We start from the raw sequence: 9,771 nt of genomic DNA, 5'->3' as shown, positions 1-9,771 counted from the left end.
CGGATCCCGCGAAACCGTTCCCTGCTGCTGGCTAGGTTCCTTGCTCCCCGCTCTCCCGGTGCGGGCTCCTGCTCTGCCCGAGGCTGGCGCGGTGCCAGGCGCACCTCCCGGGCTCTGCCCGCATGGCCGGGCATCCCATCCCCTCCTGCGCGGTGGCTACTAGAGCACCGGCCGGGCACTGCCCCGGGAGCCAGAGCCGGAGCGGGGCCCTGCTGCGGGCGATGGGCTATGGGGGAGGAGGGCCCGCGTGTCCCGAAGGCGGAACTCAGGGTTCTGGGCTGCGACCTGCTCAGCCGGGGCTAGTGTCCCGGGAAGCCCCTACAACGTCCTGGCCGGCTTCGGGGACCCCCAGGGATCCCCGGCCCGGGGCTGGGCTGTGCTAGCTGCCCCGGAGGCTGAGCCAGGGTGGCCCGGGCCAGCGCTGGGGAATGGTCACGGCAGGAAACTGAGTCAGCCAGGAAGGCCAGTCTGCGGGAACAGGAAAGAGTTGGGATGCCGGCGGGAAGGGGGAGCTGTGCTGTAGGTCGGCACGGGGGCTGCCCCCGGCCGAGCCTCCTGCTGTGCCACCCTCAGCCAGCTCTGGGTGACGACAAGTAGACCTACCCGTGGCTCGTGGACTCAGGAGCCCACTGCTCCTCGTGGGATGATGTTGGGGTCGACAGATCACCCCTCCGGAGGTGCGGGGTTGGGTGGTTTGGGTTTCTCCCCATCCTGCCAATGCTACAGCTCTGCCATGTCCCAGCTGGGGTCTCCGGGGTGAAATGGAGCCCCAGGAGTGGTAATGGGTGCCGGGTCTCTGGCCAGTCTAGGGAGGTGCAGCAAGCACTGCTTCTCTGAGGGCTTTTTCTTTGACCCACTGGGCCTTTGCCTTCTGAGACTACCCTGCTCCTGACCCAGGTCTCCCTGTGCTGTGCGGCACAGTCTGGGGAAAGCCTGCTCTGGGCTGACATGAGGCAGGGAAGGAATTTTTTTTTCTGATTATGTTTTTGGCTCCACTCAGCTGGAAGAGGATTAGTCCATATAAGGGAAAACTGCCTTTCCCACCGCTTTCTCCCTGCTCCTCTGCTCTCACAAGCCCTCCACTCTGCCTTGCTTTCCTCCTTTCTCCCAGCAAGTGACACCTTGGCAGCAGCATCTGATGTCGCCAGGGATACTGAAAGAAGGAGGATAGAGGACATGAGCCCCCTGCAGCCCCCTCACCCTTGTGCTGGCTGGGCTGGGAGCTGCTGGGGACCATTTGCCTCCCAACTCTTGCCGTAGGCATCCACATGGGTCCATCTCCAGCTGCCCACTTGTACCCCACACCCAGAGAAGCCAGTTGGGATCAACCCGTGGGGCAACATAAAAGTGACTAAGGGCTTGGAGGAGCCTGGGGAGGGAGCTGTGGAGGATGGGGTGTGTGCTGCTGCAGGGTGGCCCTTAGGTGGATGTCTGGAAGCAGGGGGTTGTTTGAGCGCTCGGGGCTGTGCTGACCTCCAGGCTGTGGGCTGCTGACCTTGGGCTGGGGAATACTCCCCTCTCCCAGCCCCTCCAAATCTCAGTCTGGTTAGTTAGTGAGGATGCAAAGCCCCTTGGGGGCAGAAGCAGGGCAGGCTTGAGCTATGAAGGTCACTGCCATGAGGTCCCCTTCTTACACCCAGCAGCCTCTGGCAAAGGCTTCAGTGACCCTGAGGAGCACTGCATCCCTGCCACGTCTGTTACCCAGTGTCCTTTCTCCTTTCCTCTGCCCAGAGGCAGCCACGCTCCCCATGGCTCCTTCCAAGGGTGACAGTGAACCTTGGGGCTGCAGAAGGTGCTCAATGTGGCCAGCTACTGTCCCTAGAGAGGTTTCCCTGTGGCCAGGCTTCAGTTTCCCAAGTGCTGTGTGCTCAGGCACTCCAGAGAGCAGGGATAATGGCAGCCCTCCTGGAAGAGATGCCTGCTGTGCCAGGGCTCTGAGTGCCACTGTTTTGGGTGCCAGTGGGGAAGCAGCCCATGGGTGCCATGCCAGTGCCCTTTCAAAAGCCGCTCTGTGTGCTGAGTTGGGTGTTTGCTCAGAATCATTAATTTGCTGGTGGCTGGGCAGGGCCTGTGGGGCCCTGGCATGTGCCGATCCCTGAGCTTGCCTGTGCTGGCAGGACTGGGCCCCTTGGTCCCTTCCCAGCCTTGTGGTTTCTGGCATGCTTTCCCCTGCCACGGAGCTACCAAAGCTACTCATTTGCCTCATCCCAGCTCCCTGCTGACATGGCACAAGGCATTTTCTCCTGCCCTGCTGCCATTTGTCCCATGGACAGAAGCTTTTCGAGACCAGGGTGCACGTCAAGTCCCAGCTGGAGCCTCCTGGACAGAGCAGATCCCAGAGCTGGCAGATGGGTGTCTCACAGCACACATGGGTGCCAGTGTGTTCCCTGCACCAGGGTGTGCAGGGCTGGTATTCCATTGTGTCCCCCTCTTCCTGGCACTCTGCGCTTCTGCAGCTGCTGTGCACACCCCCCTTCTTCCCCCACCCCCACCACCTCCCCTATTGCCCTGACCCAGCTGTGGGGCCAAGCCACTCACTGCCAGCAGCTTATTTAGGGAAGGGCCAGGGCATTGGTCACGCAGTGTGCGGTTGAGGACTGTTTTCCTGTCCTCAAAGCCTTTGGATGACTGGAGGGAGAGCCGTCCTTGCCTCATCCTTGCCCTGGAGCTCTGCCTCCAGTGCCTTGTTTGGAACTGGACATGGTTCCACCACTTCCTAGCCCATCGATGCTGCCCCATGTGAGGAGAGCTGAGCTTCCCGGCTGGTCAGGGTGGCCACCATTGCTGTTGGACAAGCTGGGGAGAGGCTGTGTCTCAGTGCCTTTGTCCTGGCAGTAGTGTGCCTGCTGCAGCAGCATCCCCGGGGGGGGGCCGGCAGCCATCCAGGATAGATGGGAAATGAGAGACCCGTGAGGATGGAGGGGCTGGTTTCCTCTCCAACAACCCCCTGCCCTGGTGGCACAGTGGCTCCTGTTCTTCCCAGCCCTTGTGCTGGTGGAGATGCCTGTTCTGGACAAGAGCCCAGGGGGCTGTAGGCTCCAGCTGGAAGGGATGGCACTGCCAGCTGGCATGGCGAGGGCTGCTGGAGTGGGAGGGAGGGAGCAACCTTGGTCCAGGCAGCTCCCCCAGAGATTATATGTGTTTTCAGCATTGGTCTGCCCTGGGAGTTGATGGTTCCAGCCACCGGCATCTTACCAGCTGGGAAAGGATAATGCTCCCAGTTGGGCCTTGATGGGTTGCAGTACTACAGTTTTAGCTGCTGCTGGGGTGGCACATGGCATCTCTGTGCCTGTTCTGTGCCTGCTGGCTTCATTAGGATAAGAATACCCTCCCTGATCCCCAGCCTCTGAGCAGGGAGGGCAAAGTCCCATGGCTTCTCAGGGGCTCTGCAGGGGGGGTCTGTGTACAGGCGGTGGTTTGGGGCCCTCCGTGTGGCTCAGCTTGGGTCCAACTGAGGGACCAACCCTGGATCCCTGCTGCAGCAGAACCTGAAGAGCCCGGATGGGTGGCCTGCTAGTGGCCTGTGGGACAGGAAGGGAGGGGACTGACGCTCTTGTCCTGTGGCATAGCCGTGGCTGCTCCCAGAGTGCTGAGGCTTGATGCTGACAGCAGCTGCTATGGGTTATGGGGTTTATTTTTCATGAGTTCCATGGGAAATCACCTCCCAGGTTCCCAGCATCGGGTCAGTGGGAGGATAGCAAGGCCTGGTTGGCTTTTCCCTGCAGATCTGGCTGCCTTCTGCCCCTTCAGCATCATGATGGGGGCTATGCACGGCCTCCTGAAAGCACTGGGGCTGGTAGCAGGGCTGGACTGAAAGAGGAAAAACAACACTGGGTGCCAGGTCCTGCCCTTGGGTGGGCTAAGGAGCACCCAGAGCACCTGTGAGATGTTCATCGGGGGCATCTGAAGGGGAGTTGTGGCCCTGCTTCCCACACATAGAGGACTGGACTTTGATTTAGGACAGATCCCACTTATGAGTTTGGCTCCAAGAGCCACCTGCCATCCTCTAGCACTGAATGAGGATGGGGAGGACTGCAGGGAGTTAGGAGGAGCCCTTGATGGAGTGCTGGGACCCTCCCAACCAACACCTCCTGGGGACCATGGGGATGGGAAGAAAACAGGCTCTGCTGTCCCTCAGCTGCTGAAGGGGCTGGCATGAATGGGAGAGCTCATTCCAGAGCTGATGGCACTGAGAGGGGGCAGAGCTGCACCAACCCTTGGACACCAACCCTTGGGGGCTGCAGGAACCACTGGTGGGTGTTCATTTCACTTGCCCATCTCTTTGCCCCTCACATGCTGGAGGTCTCAGTGCCACCCTGGCAGCCCCTCCTTGCCACGGCTGATCCCAGCATCCTGCCCTGGGGGGGCCATGCCCGCTCCCCACAGGGCCTGGCAGTGTTGGGCAGCATGCACTGGGCACGTGGGCACCACAGACAGACAGCTCCTTTGTCTGGAGCGTGGGCAACCCATGGCAGCACGGCAGAGGGTGGCACCAGGGCTGAGAAAGGGGCTCAGTGGTCAGAGCCGGTGCTGAGCCCTGCCCTGTGCATGCAGCTCGAGGCCACGCTGGACCTGGCTGAGCGGCGCCGCATCCGTTCGGCCATCCGGGAGCTGCAGCGGCAGGAGCTGGAGCGGGACGAGGAGGCGCTGGCATCCAAGCGCTTCCGCCCAGAGCGCGGCAGCCACAGACAGGACGACAAGGAGAACTGGCCACGGTGAGTCCAGTGGGGAGCCGGGGTCACCCACTGCCTCTGCCCTGGGAGATGGGGGCTGCGGTGCCTGGCCTCACTGTGGCTGGCACGGATTTGGGTGAGCTTGAAGGTGGGAGCAGCCTGGCTCCGAGCAGCTTGGCACATGTTGGGGCCCATTGCCTGGATCTGCCAGCTGCCCACGAGGGGACTTTGCTCCCAAGTGCCCACACCAGCTTCTGTCTGGCTGCTGCTCTTGCCCTGCTCAGGTCTCAGCACCTGGAGGAGGAGCAGCAGGCAGCCCTGGCCGCCTTGTCCCAGGAGCTCGAAACAATCACCAGCGTGGAGGAGCTGACAAAACTGGTGAGTGACCATGTGCTGGGGCAGACTGCATGCCAGGATGGACCCTGTGCTGGGGCTGACCCTGCCTTTCTCACGGGTCCTTCCCTCTTGCAGCTGCGGGCAGCAGGTGAGTATGAGGAGCGCAAGGTGATCCGAGCTGCCATCCGTAAGCTGCGGGCTGAGGAGATCGAAGGTGAAGCACTATTCCCATGTTCTGGGGTGGCTACTTTGGAGAGCCTGGGATGTGGGCAGCTCCTTCCTGAACAGTACCTTTGCTCCCATCCAGCCGCGACACTGGCTGGGAATGTGCAGAGCAGCCGGAGGGATGGCAACGAGCCCTGTACTGTGCCTGGGGATGCGAAAAGTATCCAGAGGGACAATGCTGAAACACCAGCCCTTACTGGGAGTGGGGAAAGCCTTGGTGAGGGCAGCACCAAGCCCCTGGGCACAGCCAGGAGAGGGGAGAGCAGCCGTCAGGACGATGCAGAACTGCCGACACTGGCTAAGCTAGAGGAGAGTGGGCACAGGGGGGCTGCTGAGCAGCCCCCTGCCCAGGAGCCCGAAGTTTTGGCGGTGAGTGTGTACGGTGCTATGGGGGACAGGACCTTGCTGAAGACCTTGCACTTCCCTGGGGCTCCTGTGTGTCCGGAGCACAGAGCCCCAGGGAAGCTGTGCTTGCCCGCCCAAGGAAACTGTGGCAGGTGGGCCTGGGGTCTCAGGGGAGAGGGAGGACATGGCTGAGCTATGCCAGCATGACTCCAGCGGTGGTGAGCTGGAGCTGGGGCCTCAGGCCTGGGTGCCCCTTGGCTTCTGCCAAGGATGCAACCTGGCAGGGTTCTGGGGGCCCCTTGGTGCACTTGGTACACCCCTCCCTGCTCTGGCTCTTGGGGACAAGGCTCTTTGGAGGCAACAGCCTCTCTTGTGGCAGCTGCCTGCAGCAGTCTCCCTGCACAGCTAGAAACATTGCGCTCCCATCCTGTGATGACTGTTCCTGCCATCCATCGAGGGGCCAGGGCTCATTCTGCAGTGAAGTTGGGGCCTTTCTGGATGGGGAAAGGATGAGCTGGTAGGCAGGGCTGGAGGGAATGGGCACAGGCAGTGGTTTTCAGTGCAGCAGAGGTGACTCCCGCAGGGACTGCGTGGTGGTAGGAGATCCCTGCACCCAACCTTGTGAGGTTGCCCTTTGAGGGCAAGGGTGGGAGGGAAGAAGCAGTGGGTATAACTGCAGCCAGGGAGGAAGGCATGAGTTCCCCCATCTGCCTCCATCTAACCCTGCTTCCCCCTCCACCTGCCCCAGAGCCATAGCAGGAGGCTGCAGAGGGTATGTGGCCCTGTACCACCTTTCAGCACTGTCTGCCTCCCCATCTGGATGTGCTGGCACACTACCCCCAGTCCTGGCTGTGCTGGGACATCTCTGAACAGCTGGCAGGGCTGTCTCACTCTGTCCAGCTGATAACTCCAAATCCAAGGCCATTTCCATCCCTGGGCTTGGGACCTGGTTCCCCTGAGGGTATGGTCCTACCCCCCTACCCTGGAGTCATGGCAAGGGAAGCCCACAGTGCTGCTAGAGGCACTGGCACGGCCAGGACTGGCACCCTGTTCCCTGGCTGACACCAGGACACCCTGGCCCTGCTCACATGTGTTTCAGGGACACACCTGTCACCTGTGTGTGGACCTATGCCCAGAACATCCCATCATTTGCCAAGCAGAGCTGCAGGTGCCATGGGCAGAGACAGGGTAATGTGAAACTGGGTGCTCCCTGGATCATGAGGCCCTGGAGTGCCTGGGCTGAGGGCATGGGGCAGGAGCTGTCTTCTCCCACCTGCTGGCATCCACAGTGATAAGGCTGGTGTGCTTGGGGCAGCTGCCACAGAGGGACCCAGGTGCCAGCTCGTTGCTCTGTGCCCTGGTGCTGATCAACCTCCAGAGGAATACCAGGAGCCTCAAAGGTGCGCAGGGTTTGGGGCCCTGCTTCAGTAGAGACAGTGTCCCTGCCCACTGGAGGCAGCAGCATGTGGGGACACTTATGGTTCCCCTGCCAGCCTCCTGCACTGACCCCTGTGCAGGGACTGGCTTGTCCATCCCCAGCAACATGCAGGCAGGGACCTGGATGGCATGGGAAGAGGCCACAGCTTGCATGTTCCTGGCTGAGTGGCAGGGATGGGACACAGTCAGGGACTGGAGCGGGGCTGGTTCTGCTCTCACCTCCTGCTCTCCCCAGGACCATGAGCGAGAGGACATGGTGGAGCAGGAGCATGTCCCAGCCAGGATGCAGGAGCTGTGCAGCCAGCAGGCGGGAGACCCCCAGAAACCCAGTGTCCAGGGTGAGTCCCCAAAGATGCCCGTGGCAAAGCCCTGTCTGGGTGCATGCCCGAGGCCAGAGCTGTGCCTAGCCAGCTACAGAACAGTGGAGGGCACATCTCCCAAATGGTGGGCAGGGGAGCCAGGTGCCTGGAGGGACTGCAGGAGCAGGGATGCACTGCAGGCAGCTTCAGGCTTCTCCGAGCAGAGCCTCTTTTTTTACTCACAGAAGTGGTGTCGGGGACCCTTGTGCTTCTGGAGCTGCAGCCGGCCCCAGAGCCCAATCCGGAGCCTGAGGATGGTGTTCAGGAGCTGGAGCAGGGCCAGCCCCAGAGGCAGCAACAGGCAGCCTGGAAGGCAGGGAGCCTGGACAGCCCAGCCAGTGCTGCAGAGCCCAGCAGGAGGCAAAGCCCTAGAGGGGAGCAGCCACCCTTGGGCCAGCCTGGTGCTGTCAGCCAGGTACAGAAATGGTAGCAGCTGCCACTGTCCTCCTTGCCCAGGGCTGCTGGTCTGTGTGCAAAGGCAGCTTAATAGGGGGACTGCATGCAACCCTCAGCTGAGTGCTCTGCCCCTCTCCTCCCACAGCTCCATGTTGGGGTGCGCTGCCAGGCACTGGGGCCAGATGGGAGACAGGGGAGGCCACCAGTGGGTAAGTGCAGCCTTTGAGAGGGATGGGGAGGAGACATGAGGGCTGTGGCCCCCTGCCAGGGGGGCAGTGCTGCCCCAGAGCCCCCCACCCCCTGCTCCCCTGCCCTGCAGCATGCACATCCCAGGCAGCCCTGGCGATGTGACTCCAGCCCACACATGCTGGAGCAGGAATGTGAGTGCAGGACATGGCCAGGCCAAGGGCCACCCCTAGGCTGATTCTGCCCAGCCAAGTGGTGGTAGTGCCCACTCTGGCCAGGGAGCTGGGTTCCAGGCGTGCTGTTTACCAGGCCCCCTCTCTGGCAAGGTGGCCACAGGGCCATGAAAGGGAATCGGTTCAGCAGCAAACCCCGGCCTTTTGCATTCCTTGTCCCAATAAGGCTGAGAGCAATGCGTGGCTGGCTCTGACCACCCCCTCCCTCACCCGGGCACAGCACCCTCCGGGGCCTCCCCGCAGCCCTGGGGGATTCCAGTGGCCAGCAGCTGCCCTCTTCCTACTGCTGGGAAAACCATCCCCATGGCTGTGCCAGGAGGAAACAGAAAACCCAAAAAGCAGTTCTCTGCTCCCAGGGTCAGGGTTTCCTCTTGGAGCTGCCCTTGCAGGCAGAGATCCCCTCCCTCTGAGGCTCCCCTGGAGACTGCTGGCTCCTGGGAAGGCAGAAACCCTGGGAAGATGCTGGGCTCCAACATGGCACAGCCCAGGGTGCAGGGAAGTGTGCAGGACCTGCCCCCCCTTGCATCACAGGGGACTCAAACCTGGGTTCTGAGGAGAGGCTGAGCTTACCTCCCACCCCCAGTTCCATGGGCATCACTGACTCCAGCCCCAGAGCAGAACCCTGCCTGCACCCTCGAAGGCTGAGCCACCCAGCTCCCTCACCCTCCCCTCCAGAGACAATGCTAGGGCCTGGCAGGGATAGGGGTCATCCCGACCTTTTGGCACAGACCCCAGGTACCCCCCACTGCCTTGCTGGGCACAGATCCTGCCATCCTCTGCGGTGTAGTTTGGCGCTACAGGGCAGAGCCCATGCCTGGTGTGTGGGGCAACCTACAGGTGCTGGCAGATTTTGGCACTATGCACTGGGGAGTATGGCGTGAAGGGAAGGGGGACTCCAGGGTGCTGTACTGTGGGGGTGGCAGCAGCACCCTGTGCTGTGCTCACTTTCTGCTCTCTTTGTCCTGTTCCTTGCCTATCTGTGCTGTCTCTTCCCAAGCGCCAATGTCCACCCAGGATCTAGTAGGGACCCCAGCTCGCCTGAACACTCACCAGTGGGAGCAGGTGCCCTCCTCCTTGTGCCCAGCTGGCCCCACGGGTAAGATCTCAGTGGTGCCTGCCTCTGTTCTCTGCTTCCTGCTGGTAGGAGATTCCTGGCGGAGCCTTGGCAGACATGGAACTCCAAAGTACCGGGACGCTGCAGGATGCTGCTGGCCACCCACTTGCTCTTTTGCTCCCTGCCCAGTATCCCTCCTTCCCTCCCTCCCATCCATGTTCGAAAGCACCTGGCCCTGGCAGGAGTGGGGATAGGGGGCAGAGACTTTGAGGGGCTGCAGCCATCTCGGGGGGTGATGCATGTGTAGTGGGGTCTCTTTGGGGCAGTAATGCATCTTGTGGGCACTGTGGAGAGCTGCATGCATGGTCAGACACCCCAGGGGCGTTGTGCATCGCGTGGGCAAGCTGGGGGGCTGCATGCACGCTGTGGCAACCTGGGGTGGGGGCAGCATGCTTCTTGTCGGCATGCCGGGGGCTGCATGCACGGTGTGACACCCTGGGGTGGGGGCAGCATGCTTCTTGTCGGCA

At 61.8% G+C, this 9,771-nt stretch overlaps 1 protein-coding gene across 1 annotated transcript in view; it reads left to right on the top strand.

Annotated features, from left to right (window-relative positions):
* Positions 1-4,548: 4,548 nt before the first annotated feature.
* The window catches only part of SMTN (smoothelin), a 19,622-nt gene continuing 14,399 nt past the window's right edge, over positions 4,549-9,771 (top strand). The window contains exons 1-8 of the mRNA XM_029964924.1: positions 4,549-4,715; positions 4,958-5,051; positions 5,145-5,223; positions 5,317-5,603; positions 7,252-7,354; positions 7,561-7,790; positions 7,917-7,980; positions 9,188-9,495. Of these exons, the coding sequence (XP_029820784.1) occupies positions 4,549-4,715; positions 4,958-5,051; positions 5,145-5,223; positions 5,317-5,603; positions 7,252-7,354; positions 7,561-7,790; positions 7,917-7,980; positions 9,188-9,495 (1,332 nt within the window). The remainder of the gene's footprint in view (positions 4,716-4,957; positions 5,052-5,144; positions 5,224-5,316; positions 5,604-7,251; positions 7,355-7,560; positions 7,791-7,916; positions 7,981-9,187; positions 9,496-9,771) is intronic.

Source organism: Manacus vitellinus, unplaced genomic scaffold, assembly GCF_001715985.3.
Source record: "Manacus vitellinus isolate BGI_N305 unplaced genomic scaffold, ASM171598v3 scaffold_84_pilon, whole genome shotgun sequence".
NCBI classification, from domain to species: Eukaryota; Metazoa; Chordata; class Aves; order Passeriformes; family Pipridae; genus Manacus; species Manacus vitellinus.
Note: the sequence above shows the minus strand (reverse complement) of the source record. Positions and strands in the feature narration are given on the sequence as shown.